The 18002-nt window shown below is 51.5% G+C and overlaps 2 protein-coding genes across 3 annotated transcripts; one reads left to right on the forward strand and one right to left on the reverse strand.

Annotated features, from left to right (window-relative positions):
* Positions 1–334: 334 nt before the first annotated feature.
* SV2A (synaptic vesicle glycoprotein 2A) lies at positions 335–13857 on the forward strand. Its single transcript, XM_019432953.2, has 13 exons — positions 335–466; positions 3958–4909; positions 6209–6389; positions 7216–7367; positions 7482–7615; positions 8251–8340; positions 8580–8690; positions 8861–8949; positions 9252–9416; positions 9609–9742; positions 10655–10861; positions 11465–11624; positions 12025–13857. Exons 2-13 carry the CDS (start codon positions 4288–4290, stop codon positions 12206–12208), a joined length of 2229 nt encoding a protein of 742 aa, XP_019288498.1. The 5' UTR covers positions 335–466; positions 3958–4287; the 3' UTR covers positions 12209–13857.
* Positions 9918–17893, reverse strand: BOLA1 (bolA family member 1). 2 transcript variants are annotated; one of them, XM_019432961.2, is made up of 4 exons: positions 17771–17893; positions 17204–17422; positions 10944–11045; positions 9918–10057 (listed from the first exon to the last, which is right to left on the reverse strand). In XM_019432961.2, the coding sequence occupies exons 2-4, from the start codon at positions 17417–17419 to the stop codon at positions 10043–10045; spliced, it is 333 nt and encodes a 110-aa protein (XP_019288506.1). In that variant the 5' UTR covers positions 17420–17422; positions 17771–17893; the 3' UTR covers positions 9918–10042. The 2 variants fall into 2 exon arrangements, with proteins under 2 accessions (XP_019288506.1, XP_019288505.1); XM_019432960.2 differs by lacking the exons at positions 9918–10057; positions 10944–11045 and having other exon boundaries at positions 16687–17422; positions 17771–17892.
* Positions 17894–18002: the final 109 nt, after the last annotated feature.

An 18002-nucleotide genomic window follows, 5' to 3' on the forward strand; every position in this document is an offset into this window, starting at 1 on the left:
GCCCTACTAGGAATGGGGCGCTGAGAAAGGGTCTGCCTCGTTCCTCACCTCCCTTTCTGCCTTCCCACTTGTCTCCCTGACAGTATTCTTCCCTTAGTTCCTTTCATCTTTTATTCGGAACGGGCTGGGAAGGGCTGTGTGTGTTATCTCCAGCTGTGCCTGTGACAGTCCCCTCTGCTGCTTCATCGTTGCTCCCCGGTGCCCTGAGGCCCTCCCCATCCTCTTTTCTTCTGCCGCTCCCCACCACCCCCAACAATGGTCTCTCCCGGTGCTCGGTGGCGCTGGGGGGTTGGGGGGAGGGAGGAGGCGGGCGGAGGCGGGGCCGGAGCGTGGGGAGTGTGTGTGGGGGGGCAGGTCTGCATTGCCGCTTCCCCTGGTACCCGGAGCAGTCGACGCTGCCGCCAGCCCCGCGGCCGGGACCCCCGCCCTCACCCGGGACTGCCTTACCCGGGGGCACCCAGCCCAGGTGAGACCCCTCTCTCAAGTCTCTTACCTCCACCCCGCCCGGGGCAGAAGCATCCTTGCCTTGCCTTGCAGCCATTTTATCCTCCGATGCTTTGCTTGTGGGGAGGGTGACAGTCCCTGCTGTAGGGGTAAGGGGGCCGGTGGCGGTTTGAAAGGACATTTAATTAAGTTGCTGTGCTGATCAGAATATATATATGGAATAAGGGTGTTTTTCTCTACCTTAGCCAAGTCCCTAGTACGCTCTCAGATATTGACAGGTTTGGGGGGGAGGGGGATTTAGGTGAGGTAGGGTTCCCTCGAAGTCCAATGCCCTCCTCACCTTGCACGCCCCCCACCCCCGCCGTAAGTGACCTTGGCTGGGGCCAGAGAATGGATGCTGCCTCAGTCTGCTCCCCTGCACTTGGGCGGGGGTGGGGGGCAGTGGAGGAAGGGCAGGTGAAGGAGGGAGGGAAGGTAAAGGAAGAATGGAAATGCTGGGTAGAGAGATGGTAAACGACCAAGGTCGGGGGCACTTGGGCAGTTGCTCCTGGGTGGGGGGAAGGGGTGTTGAGTGATGATGGGCACCTGCCCAGAGGCAGGACTAAGCGGGGGAAGACACTCCGAGAATGGATTCAGTCAATTCTAGGGGCTCCTCTGTTATGCCAGAGCAGAGGCGAGACGGGGTGGGGGATGCTGGGGGCTGTCGCGGCAAATGCTGGTAGGGGCGGTCTCTTGCCTTTGCTTGTGGAGGTCTCTCCCTGTCTCCCTGCCCCTGTGTTCCTCTGTTGTGTGCATTTTCAGCTGACACCTTTTTCCCCCTCCGAACTGTGAATGCTCCATCTTCCTAACCCTTGCGGTAGGATGTAGGGAGGGGAGGTGCAGCCTTGGGCGTCCTGGGTGGGGGGCTGAGGCTCAGTCACCCAGCTGTCACAGGGAGCGGTGCTCCAGCACACCCCGCTTCCTTGTACCCTCCCCCCTCTCCGTGGTTGTTTTGACAAGTGACTGCTTCTTAATGACCTTGCCACCTGGGCTAGGGAGGGTTGGGGAATCCGGGTGACCCCCAAAGTCAGGGACTTTGATTGGGGGTGGGGGCTTCTGGACCCTCCTATAATCCAGGGCAGAGTGAGTCCTCCTGAAGGGAAGCATCTGCTCGGGAGCCCCTCCCCCCTTTCTGCAGGAAAATCTCCCGGGCACATTTTTCCGGTCAGGTGGAGCCGGCCAACCTTAAAGGGCCGTGTAACCCGGAGTCTTGTCTCCTATAACCTCCACCTCTCCAAGCCCCATCTCTCTCCCACAGGCTTAGCCACCCTGTGCTGCTTTGGGGGCTAAAAATAGCACCACTTCCTCACCAACTCAAAGAATTTGTCTTCTTTCCCTTCTGACCTCCTGGCTCATTGGCCCTGGGGGAGCTGGCTGTTGAGACATCCTATCCTGCTGTGGCTCTGGGAGCCTTATCTACCCTCCATGCACCTCTCAGGGGTAAACAGTGTTGATAAACACAGGATGTGTTTCCTGATGGGTCTGTCTCCTTCAGGGTTTGGGGAGCGGGGGGGGGGGGGATCCTAGATGGGAAGGAAAGGAGAGGAAAGCAAATGGCCATGCAATGGGGGGATTCCACTTTCCTCTCTTGCATGGGGGTGGGTTTGGGCCTTGAACCATAAAGAAAAGAAGGTGACACAGGGGTCACTGGTTTTGGTCATTGTGGTCCACTGCTTACATCTGGCCTGAGGGGCTAAGGCTATGCTTGCCAGTGCTTCTCTCTGAGCCATGTAGCATTACTTATCCCCTTCTACCAGGGCTACCGTGTGTGCGTGTGACATTTAATGAAGGCCCTGGATGGGTGGGAACAGGAGGCAGGATATTTTTAGGGGAATGATCTCTGATCAGAATCTAGTCCTACTTCTTCTGCTTCTCTGAATGAAGGCAGTGGGGGGGGGGTGTTCTCCTATGTTTCCCTCTGGAGGATGTCTTTTTTGGGAGGGAGGCCCAAGGCCCCCTTCATTCTATACTGGCCTCCTACGCAGTGCGGTATTTGTGGACTCCTTTTTCCTTGACTCCTGGAGGAGGAGCAGAAAGGATTAAGGGGGATTAGGAAGGAAGGCCCTGGAGAAAGGAGGTGTAGCTATAGACCTTAGCCCCCAATGCTGAAAAAGTATGTATTTGATCAGCCATTTCTGTTCCTGCCCCCACCAGGGAAGGGGCTCACGGATGATGTCCTGAAGGAAGGTGGCAGGAGCCAGACATCACCTCTTCTCCATGACCTCAGGTTCCAGGTTTCCCTTTTTTTTGAGTCTTCCCTTCTTTGTCTGGAGGGAGACAATGTGGGCCCATCTGCTGGAACTAATTTGAACAGAGAGGTCTTGGGACTCTGTTTTGGGAGGATACTGGACAACAGCATCCAAGTATGACCCCTACTCTTCCCTTGCTGCTTCCTGTTTCTTTCACATTTTTTTCAGTCTAATAGGAAGGAAGGAAACTAATTTATAGAATATCTACTGTGAGGTTGGATTCTCTTGTGGACTCAGAAAACTAAAGATTATTACCCCCAGTTTAAATATAAGGACACTGAGGTTGAGGGAAATTAAATAATTTGCCCAAAAGCAGTTAGCAAGTAAGTGACAGAGCTGGGATTTTAACTTAGGTCACCTGTCATGTGCTTTGCACTGAACCAGCTTTCCCTTGCCAGTATCCCTTTCTGCTCCTTATCCTCATAAGCATCCAGACGTGGCTTTTGTTCTGGGGTCTTGTGAGGGAGTAGAGGGGATCACACTGTATTATTATCATCACAAAGAGCAATAACCAACATTTCTTAATCGCTTTTTATGTGCTAGGTACTATGGTAAGGAGTTATACACATTATGTCATTTAATCCTTACTTTCCCCTTCTTAAATAAGAGGAAACTGAGGCCTGGCTGTATGGGGAGATGGCCGAGGTCACTTAGCTAGTAAGTGCTGAAGCAAGAAGCCAAACCCAAGTCTGTCTGACCCTGGAAGGGAATTTTCACCCACTGAGAAAACCCTTCCTTGTGGGAACCTGAGGGGAGGACCCCAAGAGCCCCATTTGAGATGCGATCAGTGGATTGAAGTCACAGGCTGGAGGACTTGATTCTCCTTTTACACATTCTCCCCCCAGCTCTTCCCCCAGTAAGCAAGCCAGACCAGACTAAAACAGAGAATTATGGTTTCTCATATTTCCTGTTTTGTTCTTTGCAGTTTGGTGGTAAAGCAAGGGGTCTGATCTTGATGTGGGGCAGGAGATCAGAAGGAGGGCTCTAGATAGGTGACCATGACTCTGGAGCATATCTCATAGGCCTGATCTCCAAGGTCAAAGTGAGGGAATTTATACTGAATGATCCACAGCTGGCCCAGGTAGGCATCCCTTTTTAACTGTGTGCAGGCTTGAAGCAAGGAGACCATCCGTATCACATGGTCTTGGTTGGGGCTCTGTATTGGCTTTCTTTACCATTTTAGGCCTCACCACCTCCTTTTTTCCCCCCCTCTTATATTTTCTAGATCTCAAGAGGCTTCTTGAAGAGAAGTAGGCGGCCTTTCCTGTGTTATCCTGGCTCCCCATCTTAGCTTGCACAACCTAGCTCCCCCTCCCCTTCCCATTCTGCTGTTCCCCTTTTCCCTTCCCCATGTATCCAACTGAACTGGCCAGAACTCCTCTCCCTCCTTTCCCTTCCTACACACTCACTGGCCAGGTCCTATTTGCTCCTATTCTGTGCCCAGAGATACTTGAATCCACTTCATCTGAGTAACTGGGGGAAGGAGTCTTTCTGACTTCACAAGTCCTTGAGCAGGGAGTGGAGGAGTCTAGTGAAGCATTCCCAAAGACCCATCATGGAAGAAGGCTTCAGAGACCGGGCAGCTTTCATCCGTGGGGCCAAAGACATTGCCAAGGAAGTCAAGAAGCATGCGGCCAAGAAGGTGGTAAAGGGCCTGGACAGAGTCCAGGACGAATATTCCCGCAGATCATACTCCCGCTTTGAGGAGGAGGAGGATGATGATGACTACCCTGCCCCTGCTGATGGCTATTACCGTGGGGAAGGGGCCCAGGATGAGGAAGAAGGTGGTGCATCTAGTGATGCTACTGAAGGCCACGACGAGGATGACGAGATCTACGAGGGGGAATATCAGGGCATCCCCAGGGCAGAGTCTGGGGGAAAAGGCGAGCGGATGGCTGATGGGGCTCCCCTGGCTGGAGTAAGGGGGGGCTTGGGCGATGGGGAGGGCCCCCCTGGTGGCCGGGGGGAGGCACAGCAGCGGAAAGAACGGGAAGAACTGGCTCAGCAGTATGAAGCCATCCTACGGGAGTGTGGCCATGGCCGCTTCCAGTGGACACTCTATTTTGTGCTTGGTCTGGCACTGATGGCTGATGGTGTCGAGGTCTTTGTGGTGGGCTTTGTGCTGCCTAGCGCCGAGAAAGACATGTGCCTGTCGGATTCCAACAAAGGCATGCTAGGTAAGACACACTGGGGGGCCCTCCAGCCCTGTCCTGCCCCAAACTCTAGAAAAACCTCTGCTCCTGAGAACCCCTGTCCTTACCGCTCCCTAGGACCCCGATCCCAAGATGTCCCCAGAGAGCGTGGAGTTCCTCTGCATGCTCATCCCTCACAAACCCTCCTCTTGGGGTTGGGTCACAGTGAGGTTGTTTGTGCAAGAGAGGCTTGGGGAAGGGCAGCTGGGCTGGGGCTTGGGGCAGTGGCTGGGTGGTGGTCTGCTTAGTTAGTTCTGCAGGAGGTGGCCATGGTGGGATGGGCCCCTGTTGGGTGTTTCTTCAGAGACTTCCCTTCTGTCATCTTGCTCCTTTTCCCTGATCAGGGAAACAAGAAGTCAGTGTCCAAACTCCCTAGTTTAAATGAGGAGTCAGTTTAGTAGGGTGGGGATCAGGGAGGAAGCCCAGGTCTGCCTTCAGCCAGAGAAATTGGCCATGCTTGCTCTTGGCAAGCCTTGGGAGTGTTCAAGGGCCAGTGAGTGGTCTCTAATGGCTCTTCCTGATGTGGACCCTGGGGGAGGAAACCGCCTGGACTCACCCACAAAAGGTCTCTTGGTCTTGCACTGCTCCCAAGTTGCCATGAGATGTTGGGGAGATCCCCACTCCTTGGGGCTTGGCTGAAGCATGGGTAAAATGCAGAGTTTGGAGTAGATTGATTTTTAGAGTCATTCCAACTCTGAATGTAGGAAGGAAATAAGGAACAGGAGAGTTTTAGGAACAGAAGCATTGGAGCTGGGGGAGTAAAGCACGGGTTCTGTGGGGGGGATTTTGTAGGGGGGACTGAAGAAATGGAGGTGCTTTCCTAGGGACACAGGAGATCTCTCCTGCTGCTTTCAGGACGTCAAGGCAGGGAGGGAGAGGGGACCCTGGGAAGGTCTGGGAATTTGGGTAGATCCATTACTCCTTCTAGGCAAGCCAGAGATGGGGGTGTGTTGTGTGTGTGTGTGTGAGAGAGACAGAGACAGAGAGACAGAGACACAGTGAGAGATGAGAGCAAGCAAGAGAGAGCAGGAGGGAGAGAAAGAATTCTGGGGGTCTCCCATGTCTGCATTCCTGCCTTTGAATCTCTGGTCTACAGAGATGACATTCCGTGAGTAAAGACAGAACTCTCACTTGCTCTCATCTCTGGGTAGACTTACCTATCCTAGAAGTCTTCCAGCTCCTCAATCCATTCTGCTGCAGCTCTAGCTCATTTAATGCTCAAAAAGTGAGCGAATTGAGGCGTGTCTGCTCATACCTCTGCTGTCTCTGTTTCCCTCCCTGCAGGCCTTATAGTCTACCTGGGCATGATGGTGGGAGCCTTTCTCTGGGGAGGTCTGGCTGATCGGCTGGGTCGGAGGCAATGTCTGCTCATCTCGCTCTCAGTCAACAGCGTCTTCGCCTTTTTCTCATCTTTCGTCCAGGGTTATGGCACTTTCCTCTTCTGCCGCCTCCTTTCTGGGGTTGGGTGAGTGGCCACCTCCTAAGCCCCTGGAGGCAGTCCTGAGGGAGGACTGTGCCTTTGTCGCTGTTATGTTTCTAGAACCCAGCACAGTGCCAGGCACACCAGATGCATCTCAAATATGTATGAATTGAATGAACTCCTTTCTCCTACCGTCTTTAGGCCAGCTTCCCCCTGTCCTGGACCCACCTACCGCCTGCCCAGAGCACCATTCCATGTCTCGTCCACTCCTGAGTCCTCCACCCCACCCTCCAGTTCCATTCTGAGCCTGGCTCCATGACGAGAGGCCTGGTGGGTCTCAGCTGTACCCCTGGGTGCCTGTGAACCCCGGAGTTATCCCCTTCCGAGTCTCCATCTTTCCTGCATTTGACAGCAGACCTTTCTGTTAACACCCACAGCTGCCAGAAATGTGACACGTTGACCCACCACACTCCCACACTCCCTGAGCCGTCTGTGTGCATTCTTTGCCCTGTCTGCAAGCTCTTTTCTGGCCTGTTCCCGCATCCCTGCCCTCGGACTCCTCTTTGCCTAGCTTTTTCCTGTGGGGATTTTCCCTCTTTTCTGTAATCATCTTCTGTCTCTTGCAACTCAGTAGCCATCTTCAAGGTTCAATGTTTGTTCCTTCCCTTCCCCTCAGACCTCCCTGCCTGTTCCCCAGGGTCTTGAGGATGGGTGCATAACAGCTGGTGGTGAGGGAGTGTATAGGGCACTGTGTGAGAAGTCTCTTTAACAAGGTGTGGAAGATGAAAGGCACTTGGGGATCCAGAGCACTGGGGCAGGGGATCGGAAATAGGGCCCTTTTCTAATGCTGAATTCTCACAATGCTCCCCAGGATTGGAGGGTCCATCCCCATTGTCTTCTCTTATTTCTCGGAGTTTCTGGCCCAGGAGAAACGTGGGGAGCATTTGAGCTGGCTCTGCATGTTTTGGATGATTGGTGGAGTGTATGCAGCTGCTATGGCCTGGGCCATCATCCCCCACTACGGTAGGCAGTCCCCGGGGAATGCACCCCAGCCTCTCTCCCTCTTCTCCTGTGTGCCCTGTGGTGGGAGCCCCCAGCCTCTGGCCTTTCTGCTGATGCTGTGACTGTCCCTGCCAGGGTGGAGCTTTCAGATGGGGTCCGCTTACCAGTTCCACAGCTGGAGGGTTTTTGTCCTCGTCTGCGCCTTCCCTTCTGTGTTTGCCATCGGAGCTCTGACCACACAGCCTGAGAGCCCCCGCTTCTTCCTGGAGGTGAACGGGGCCAGGGCTAGGCTGGGGGAGGGGCAGCAGGGGGCTCTGTGCTCAAACACTCACGGTGGGTTTGGTTTGTGGGACCCTCACAGGGCCCATACTCCTGGGGACTTTATCTTGCTTCCTTTTTCTTACATTGTATCTCCAGAGGGGCTCTGTGGGTGGAGAAACCAGGGTACCTGCCCAACCATGGGTGGTTTAAGATGTTGCAGGTGGGCGCTCTGCCCCTGACTTTATCACTCAAGAGAAGTTCCTACCCTGTGCTTCTTCCCCCTCCAAGTAGATCTTGGTCCAGAAGCTTAGGATGCTGCCCCTCCTCTGACAACCTCCCTGCCCCTTGCCAGCAATTCCCTTGTCTTCAGTTTTCTCTTTCCATTGTTCCAGGGGATCCCTAGGACCTGTAGTTGTAGCTGTCTCCTGGACTCCCCCTAGGCTTGCTCAAGTCTTACTCCATTTTGCTGTACCCCTGCTTGGGGCTCTTTAATTGTGGGTGATGTACACACCCACAAGTCAGAGGTAGGGGTGGGAGACTTTTTGTGTCCTGTGACTACAGAAGCCACACTGGAGGAAGGGGGTCTATTAGCTGGGTCAGGGAGGAGCTAACCTGGAGGTGGGAATTATGTCTGTGGCTCCAGAACGGGAAGCATGATGAGGCCTGGATGGTGCTGAAGCAGGTTCATGACACCAACATGCGAGCCAAGGGACATCCTGAGCGAGTCTTCTCAGTAAGCCAAAGCCCCTCCCCTCAACCTCCAAGGCCCTCAAGCCCCAGCCCCACCCAGCCCCTCTCTGGATACCACCCCCTGCTTCCCTAGACATCTCCCACCACATTCTCCCTCAATGTCTTCTCTCAGAGTATCACATCCACCCCCTGCCGCCACTTTGCTACTGTTTTGAAACTGAAGCCCCTGGATGGGGTTGGGAAATAGACTATGTGACTGCTAACCGCTTCTCTTGACCCCAGGTAACTCACATTAAGACAATTCATCAGGAGGATGAGTTGATTGAAATCCAGTCAGACACAGGGACCTGGTACCAGCGCTGGGGGGTCCGGGCCCTGAGCCTGGGAGGGCAGGTAATGAAGGACGGTGTGGTGAAGAGAGGGAAGGGAGTGGGAGAGGCGGAGACAAAGGCCTGTTTGTCAGGTGAACTGAAGGGAAGGGGGACAGGAGAAAGTGGGGGACCTGGGGTGGGAGTGTTAGAAGTCAGTACAGCTGCTATCTGACTTTGTTTTGTTCCACCTAGGTTTGGGGGAATTTCCTCTCCTGTTTTGGTCCAGAATATCGACGCATCACTCTGATGATGATGGGTGTGTGGTTCACCATGTCATTCAGGTGAGGAGGTGTGTGGGGGCAGTGGGGATCTAAGTCCTGAGGGATGAACGGAGGTTAGACAGTCTGGGGTGGGGTGGTGGCAGGGAGACTGTTAGGCCAATGGAGGAGCAAATGGCTGGGAGATGAGAGTACAGTGGGTGGGCAGAAGAACCTGAAGTCCCTGAGACCAACAGCAATGAAGGGAGGAGTGCTGAGGGATGAGACTGGAGAGGCAAGCAAGGTCCTGACTCTCCACCCCCTCATTCTGGACCCTCTGGTTCTAATCGTGAGCCCATCTGATTCCATCACACTTGACTCTTCAGCTACTATGGCCTGACTGTCTGGTTTCCCGACATGATCCGCCACCTCCAGGCGGTGGACTACGAAGCCCGCACCAAACTGTTCTCTGGGGAGCATGTAGAGCATGTGACCTTTAACTTCACTCTGGAGAATCAGATCCACAGAGGGGGACAGTACTTCAATGACAAGTACGTGGGGACGTTTACATTTCACTTCTTCCCTGTTCCTTCTACCACTTGTCTCTTGCGTGGGTCTGGGAGTTTGGAGACAGGGTCTTTGGGAGTAAATACCTGTGGTTTCTCCTCAATTCCAAGGGAGTGAGTCTTGGAGGAGGGTATGAGGGTAAGGGGGAAGTGTTTCTCATCATCCTGGCCTTACAGGTTCATTGGGCTACGTCTGAAGTCAGTGTCCTTTGAGGATTCCCTATTTGAGGAGTGTTATTTCGAGGATGTCACTTCGAGCAACACATTTTTCCGCAACTGCACATTCATCAACACTGTGTTCTATAATACTGGTAAGATGCCTTGGCTGGTGCCTGTCGGACCAAAGGGTTGAGTGGACCTTGAAGAGGGGAGAAGAAACGTTCCTCACTCCCTAGTTCAGGGTTCACAAACTGAGCTCTTTGGGGCCCTGTAGGAAGGTGGTGTGAGGGCCTATTATCTACCACCAATAATTCAAAAAATTGAACGGACACTGAACATTTTTCTGTAATAGTTTTAAGAATATCTGGCAAAAACATCAAGTTTCTTTACCTTTGAGCTGGAATTAAAGCAAATCTGCATTATTATCAGCGTACTTCTGAAGTGGGCAAAACTCATTCAAACAGGGCCTTCAGGGGAAAAACAACAACAACAAAAAAAAGGAATATTTTCTGGGTAAAAGGTTGCGAATCATTACATTAGTCCGGTTTTTTAAAACAGTGATTCTCAAACTACATGCACATGAAATGCTACTTTGCCAGCTAGACTGAGGTTCCCACCCCTAATGGAGCACTGGGTGAGTTTTTCCCAACTTGCAGGGAAAAATAATGGAAAGGGCTTTTAATGATTTTTAATATTTTGCTTGGTAATTTTTCCTAAACCCATGGCACTGCTACTGCTTATAGTCAGCTAGGGCAGACCAAAAGAATGAATAAGAAGCAAAGATTATTAATGAGAAAACTTGGAAACAGCCAGTCCCACTGTTTCATTTCATAGACTATGGTCATTTTCTGCTGTAAAGATTTCTAGTTCCTATGGTGATATTATTTGACGTTTTACAGTGAAGGCCCTGAGCAGTTTTGAGAGCCCCTTCCCCGCCGCCCCCCCCACCCCCCGCCTCGCAACTAACCCCACAAAGGCAGAGTCCTGAGCCATAAGCAGTAGCAGCTTCCCCCTCCTTCTCACATTTGCTGTGACTGCCTTCCTGTCTTGGTTTTTGCCCGCAGACCTGTTTGAGTACAAATTCGTGAACAGCCGTCTGGTGAACAGCACGTTCCTGCACAACAAGGAGGGCTGCCCACTAGACGTGACAGGGACTGGTGAAGGCGCCTACATGGTGTACTTTGTCAGTTTCCTGGGGACGCTGGCTGTACTTCCTGGGAATATCGTGTCTGCCCTGCTCATGGACAAGATTGGCAGGCTCCGAATGCTTGGTAAGGGGGTGGGTGGGTGGTGGTGTGTCAGAACTGATAAGGGGGCTGGGGAGCAGGGTGAGGCTGTCAACAGGCTTCTTACCTTATTCTGAAGGAACAGCTTAGCTAGAGAAGGTTCTCGCTCTCGTGTCTTCTGCTTAGGTCTTGGCTGCAAGATGGGGTGGGGCCAGACCTGGAAGTTTCTCTGAGGGAAAAAGGAGGTAGACAGATTAACAAGTGCACCGGCTTTGAGGTTATGGGTGTTGGATCTCAGCTCCACCACTTAACCTTGGCCAAGTTACTTTATGAGCCCAGCTGTGTCATCTGCAAAACGGGGGTGATGACAGTACCTACCCCATTGGGTTGATGTATTAGATGAATGCATATAAAGCATCAAGCTGCTTGACCCATAGCTGTCAGTGAAGAGATGGTTGTTACTGATATTATCAATAAAAATATAATTATAAGGAAGGATGGGGATGGGTGAAGTGCCTTCCTTTTGAGTACTCTGGGAAAAAGATTTCATCTTGGGCTTCCCTCAAACCTAGTTTGAGGGCACAGGGTGGGTTGTGGATGAGCATCACTTGGCCAGGTTCATGCCACTCCCTCATTTCCTGGCTCTAGCTGGCTCCAGCGTGATGTCCTGTGTCTCCTGCTTCTTCCTGTCTTTTGGGAACAGCGAGTCAGCCATGATCGCTCTGCTCTGCCTTTTTGGGGGGGTCAGCATTGCATCCTGGAACGCGCTGGACGTGTTGACTGTTGAACTCTACCCCTCGGACAAGAGGTAGTTGGAGTGTCGTGGGGGCAGGGCAGCCGGTTTAGGGTCTACACGGCGGTGGCGGGAAAGTGGGGTGAGGAGGCAGCTGAATGGGAAATCATCCGTAGGGTTAACAGGATATACTTTCCCATTGAGTTTCTGCTCTAAGAGCTGGTAGCTTTTGTATTCACTCCTTGCAGCCTGAACTATTAACCTAATTTTTTGGTCTTCTTTTCCCTTTGCCTCCCAATCTGTATTCCCTGATGTACATGCCTCACCTCTCTGATCTTTCCATCCTTCATCTCCCTTTTGCACACTGCCTGCCATCTCTCCTTCACTTTCCCACCTACTCACCTGTCCCCCGCAAACCCTCCTATGCCTCTTCCTTTGTCTCCCCTTTGCACCGCACTGGGGGTCTCCTGAGCAGGACCACGGCCTTCGGCTTCCTGAATGCCCTCTGTAAGCTGGCAGCTGTGCTGGGGATCAGCATCTTCACATCCTTTGTGGGAATCACCAAGGCTGCCCCCATCCTGTTTGCCTCAGCTGCCCTTGCCCTTGGTAGTTCTCTGGCCCTGAAGCTGCCCGAGACCCGGGGGCAGGTGCTGCAGTGAGAGGGTCTCAGGGCCTTTGAGGGTGGCAGGCACACTGTGAGACCAACAGCTCCTCCTTTTCCCTCCCTGCCCTGCCATCCTGGCCCCAGAGCCCCCACTCCCCACACCCCTGTGTTCAGTGTCTTAGCCATGTGCGTGTGCGTATGCATGTGTGTGACCCCGTGGGCAGGGATACAGGGAAGGCTCCTTCATCCCAGTTTTGGGATGTAGCTCTACTCCCCACCCCTTGACGTGCACACCCTTCTCCCCCAGTGTTAGTGAGGGGCCCTAGCTCTTCCTGGCTCCAGGGGCTCCAGCACAGGCTTCCTGCCCTCCCCTTCATTCCCTCTGCCTAAGCCCTGGTGAAACCGTGGGCATGTGGTTATGCTGGGAGCTGGGGCTTGGTGTAGTCCATGGACCAAAAGAACTTCTTAAGAGTCAGAAAGGCCGCAGGTGCCCTCTCACACCTGTTTGATGCTGGGGGAGTAGCAATAAACCTCAGCCCCCTGGCCTCCACTTTCCCCTCAATTTGGGCTATAAGTAAGAAGCCTGAATTTTATCAAATTAGCTTTCTGATTCTTATTTATTTATATATTAAGTTCTGAGGCAGCTCAGCAGGACTGTGTGTGTGAATGCATGTGTAACACTTACGTACGTGTGTGTATGTGCCGTGGGGCGGGGTGTCACCATACTGTCCTAAGATACAGCCAAGGATAATCTCAGTGGACACACACACTACTCTGCCTCCCACAGTACCTCCCCTAATCTTATTTTTGTGCCAGGCCTGGGAGGGAGGTGCCCCAGGCCAGGCTAGGATAAGAGTCCCACAGTCTAGAGAGACCTGAGGGCACCGGACAAGGTCCAAATCCTCCCCTCCCTCAAGAAGCACAGTCCTCTGGAGTGAGAGGCTCCACCCACTATAGCACAGACAGGGACAGCACAGCTGCCCTCCCACCCCCAACCTGTCCCCTCACACGCAGGGTAGCAGGGGAGGGAAAGAAACCAGGCATATGGTCAAACCAGCAGATCAAAAAGCACAAGGAGCTGGGGCAGGAGGCAGGGGCCCTCCCAGGGACTCCTCTGAAGGGGGAAGAAGGTTAGACAATAAGCCAGGGACCCCTAATGTGGGACCAGAAGCCTCAGTTTCCCTGTCTCACCCTTTCTACAAGATACCCCCTGTAGGTTAAGCTGCCCTTGCCCCACCCCACTCTGTGTGGCTGCTTTCTTTGGTGCCCTCCTGCCCTCCACTGTAGCTGTGATGTGTTGTAGTTTTTAGCTGTTTGTAAAACGTTAAAAAAAAAAAAGTGAAAAGGAAAAAAAGTGAAAACAACAACGAAAAATCCAAATTCATCTTCCTCATGCTGCGTCTGGTGCCCCCACCCTATAGTCACTCCCCCACATTTTGTAACACTGACCCAGGTGGGGACTGTTTAACTCTTTGGTATCTGTGCTCAAAGGACTGCCTTCTCCAGTGCCCAGTGTATGAGTGTGTACCCCCTTCCCTCACCCTTTATTTGCTGGACGCAGCCTTCTCCCTTCTACCCCCTGGAGGGACCCATCCATCTCTCCTGCTCTCCTGGGACACCCTAAACCCAACTCTGTTGATGTGAAAAATGAAATGAAAAATATTGATGAAAAATAAAAAGGAAATAAATCCTTAAGATCCAAAATGGCTACATCTCCTTCTTTGCCACTCCACCTACATCCTCTGCCTGCTTGGAAGGAAAGGTGGTAAGATGGAAATGCCATTCCTCTCTCCCCAAACTGAAAGCCAGAATAATATGATGCACCATATTTATTTCCTCAATTGGCCACTTTATCCTGACCTTTTCACTTCTACAGATGGAGGGTCCTCTCAGTCTCTTGGATTTGAAAACTTGGAGTAATGTCCTGCAACTCGATAGCAAAAACAACTAATAACCTGATTTTAAAAGGGGGCTAAAGACTTAAGTAGACATTTCTCCAAAGAAGAACACAAGTAGCCAACAGGTATATGGAAAAATGCTCAACACCACTAACCATCAGGGAAACGCAAATCAAAACCACAATGAGACACTTCACACCTGTCAGGATGGCTATTACCAAAAACTATCCCCCCCCCCAAAAAAAAACCCAAACACAACAAAATACTAAAGGTGTTAGTGAAGATGTGGAGAAACTGGAACACTAGTACACAGGGGGAACGCAACATGATGCAGCTGCTATGCGAAAGAATATGGAGGTTACTCAAAAAATTAAAAATAGAACTACCATATGATCCAGCAATCCCACTTCTGGGTATTTATCAAAAGAACTAAAATCAGGGGTGCCTGGGTGGCTCAGTCGGTTAAGCGTCAGACTTCGGCTCAGGTCATGATCTCACGGTTTTGAGTTTGAGCCCTGCGTCAGGCTCTGAGCAATCAGCACAGAGAATGCTTTGGATTCTATGTCTCCCTCTCTCTCTCCCCCTCCCCTGCTCGCGTTCTCTCTTTCTCCCTCTCTCTCTCAAAAATAAACATAAAAAAAAAAACAAACCTGAAATCAGGATCTTGGCAACATTAGTACTCCCACGTTCACTGCAGCAGTATTCACAATAGCTAAGACATGGAAATAACCTAAATGTTCATCGGCAGATGAACTGATAATGAAAATGTGGTATATATACACAATGGAAAGCCATTCAGCTTTTAAAAAGGAAATTCTGCAATATGTGATAATATGAACCAATCATGAGGATATTAAGTCACATAAGCCAGTCGCAGAAAGTCAAATACCAAATAATTCTATTAGTTAGCTGAAAATAGTCAAATTCATAGAATCAAAGAGTAGAATGATGGTTGCCAGGAGCAGGGAAGAGAAGGAAATGGGGAGTTACTAATCAAAGAGCATGAAGTTTCAGTTAAGCAAGATGAATAAGCCCTATAGATGTGTATGACTGTACCTAGTCAATGATAACGAATTGTATTCTTAAAAATCTGTTGAGAGTAGACCTTATGTTAAGTGTTACCACCATAATAAAACAATTTACAAAAATAAAATTAAAAAAACCCTAAATCAAAACAAAAATTTATGAGCGTTTCTTGAGGATAGAGCCAGTTTGCCTCCAAATCTTCGTGTGTCTTTTAAAGATAGATTCCAGATTCCATTCTTGTGGAATCAGAATTCCCCCTCCCCTTTTTTTTAAAGAGAGGGGACCTAGAATCCACATTTGAAACAAGCTCCCATGGGAATTCTTATGTTAGGCTATCTGGAAATCAATGCCTGGGTGTTACCCCTGACTCTCCCTTTTTTTTTTCTTTAATGTTTATTTTTGAGAGACAGACGTGAGCAGGCAAGGGGCAGAGAGAGAGGGAGACACAGAATCTGAAGCAGGCTCCAGGCTCTGAGCTGTCAGCACAGAGCCCTATGTGGGGCTCAAACTCACAAACCGCGAGATCATGACCTTAGCTGAAGTTGGACACTCAACTGACTGAGCCACCCAGGAGCCCCTCATATTTCTGTTCTAATCAAGACATTTTCTGACTTTTTATGGTAGCTCTCAAAACTTTTTCCTTTCCATTCCTACAGCTGACCTTGAAGTCAGGGTCCCATCTTCACTCTTGGTTGCTCTCTATGCCTCCAATCTCCTATGCCAACCTCCTTACACATCACTGCCAGAAGGATTTGCCCCAGAATGCTCTTTGGCATGTCCTTCCTCAAAACTCTTCAATGACTTCCTATTGTCCAACCAGATGCAGTCGAAACTTTAGCTCAAAATGGTCATGATGTATGTTAATCTTTTTCTTTAGTATCTAAATTCTCTTGCCACATTAAGGTCATCAAGGTGCTTATCTAGACATCACTTGAGCTCCCCTCAGAAATAGGACTTTAGAAGGCTTGTAAGAAAAAGGGCTATATAAAGTTTTCTCCATCTTCTATACTCATATTCCATGTTATCTTTTCACTGCCTTAATGTGTTTTCATTTGTCTTGTAAGGATTTTTCTGTTTTCTTTTTTAAAGTTTATTTATTTTGAGATAGAGCACAAGCAGGTGAGGGGCAGAGAGGAGAGACAGAATCCCAAGCAGGCTCTGCACCATTAGCACGGAGGCCTACGCAGGGCTCGAACCCACAAACCGTGAGATCACGACCTGAGCCAAGATCAAGAGTCAGGTGCTTAACCAACTGAGCACCCAGGCACGCCTCATAAAGGATATTTCTGAGAAACAAATGCAAATCCTTTTGGAAATGGGTAGGCTGACAGAAAACCAAACATTCTCCCAGTAGGAAATTCAAATATACTTATAACTCCTGCCTCGTCCAATCGGTGGCTGCAGTTTCTATGCTTTTGCTTGAGCTCTTCCCCCTCCTTATAACATCCTTCCTCTCTTTTCTGGTTTAATTCTGTGCTTTCCTTTAAAGATCCAATTAGGTCACTCCCCACAATGAAGCCCTTCTTGCCTACTCTAGGCTACAGGTATCTTTTCCCAAGAACATCTGTAGCACTCATTCAACAGGCCATTATCAACACAAAGCAGTGTATCTCCTATGATAATTTATCTTTTAATGTACAGGATAATTTCCAACTCATCAGGTCTGGTGATTCCTTAGTCACAATTTAACATAAAACGACTACGCAGTTTTTCCTAAATAGTCCAGGGCAAGGGCAGTGGTGAGTGATTCTCTTTCCTTGGATAAGCTTTGATCTGAAATGAGTTGCTATCTCCAGAGGACATGTACGTGCTGGCTGAATGGGGCCCAAGGATCCTTGTCCCTTACAAACACCAGACCGTATTGAAGGGAAGAAAGCCCGTAGTTTATTCCCAAACCATTAGGATCCTAGTCTTCCCTCTCTGGGGGCTCAGGGGGTTCCGCGAGTTTTCTTGCTCCCACCCAGGCAAGGGGGGCTTGCGTCCAGTTGAGGGTTCTCCTTCCACTGGGCGGGGGTCCGTGCCTGTATGGCCAATGCGTGGACCGGCCCAGCCAGCTCCTCAGACAGCGCAGCGTGTACCAGCCGGTGCCGTTGCAAGGGGCTCAGTCCCTCAAAGCGAGAGCTCACCACCGCCACGCGGAAATGTGTCTCGCTGCCCGGTGGGACCGCATGGCCGCCGCTCTCGTTGCGCAGCTCCAGCACCTCAGGGTTCAGGGCCTGCTCTAACTTCGTGCGAATGGCTGCCTCGACGGGACCGACAGTCCCCAACCCGGCGCTGCTCCGGGACGGACAGACACGACCGGCCATCGAGAACAGGCGCCCGACCAGCTGCACACTCAGCATCCGCTAACGCAGAGACAAGGCCCAGAGCAGTGAGGGTCTGGGCCTTCCACCTGGTGAGAGCCCCGTCTCCCACCTCCAGCCGCCCACGTCCACACCCGGCTCCCGCAGGGTGCCCGCCTCGACTCTAGACACCGCCCCTTCCCTCTGGGTGACGCGGGGGGGGGGGGGGGGGGGCAGGGTTGGCCTCCAGCCGCGGACAGCAGAGGAGCGACGGGGAGCAAGGGTTGGAAAAGGCCTCCGAGAGGCACGTTTAGCAGGAGTGGGCTGGAGGTTGCAAAGGTAGGGTATGTGCAACTCCGGGTTGTGGTTGAGCCACTGTCCCCTTTGAACCCCAGGCTGGGCCTTTTCTACCTTCCACTCAGCCTTGGCTACCGCAGTCGTCGCTCAGAAACCCGACTCCTGAAGTTCTCGGCGAAATGCGGACCCCGCGTCTTGAGGCATGCTGGGAAATGGAGTTCTGACTACGCGATAGTAGCCTGGGCAGACGCCACGTGATGCCCCGAGGTCTCACGGGAATTGTAGTCTATGATTTTATTTTTTTCCCCCAACTCGTGGTTTTAGGTTTTGAAGCAGAATGATGCAA

This window comes from Panthera pardus, unplaced genomic scaffold (assembly GCF_024362965.1).
Source record: "Panthera pardus isolate Hobbes unplaced genomic scaffold, ASM2436296v1 HiC_scaffold_11, whole genome shotgun sequence".
Lineage (NCBI taxonomy): Eukaryota > Metazoa > Chordata > Mammalia > Carnivora > Felidae > Panthera > Panthera pardus.

Bases quoted from the DNA above. Each gene is read 5' to 3' on its own strand.
- SV2A (XM_019432953.2), top strand. From the start codon at position 4,288: ATGGAAGAAGGCTTCAGAGACCGGGCAGCTTTCATCCGTGGGGCCAAA. The intron at 8,691-8,860 runs GTAATGAAGGAC...TGTTCCACCTAG, and splicing joins CCCTGAGCCTGGGAGGGCAG to GTTTGGGGGAATTTCCTCTC. The intron at 10,862-11,464 runs GTAAGGGGGTGG...TCCTGGCTCTAG, and splicing joins TGGCAGGCTCCGAATGCTTG to CTGGCTCCAGCGTGATGTCC.
- BOLA1 (XM_019432960.2), bottom strand. From the start codon at position 17,419: ATGCTGAGTGTGCAGCTGGTCGGGCGCCTGTTCTCGATGGCCGGTCGT.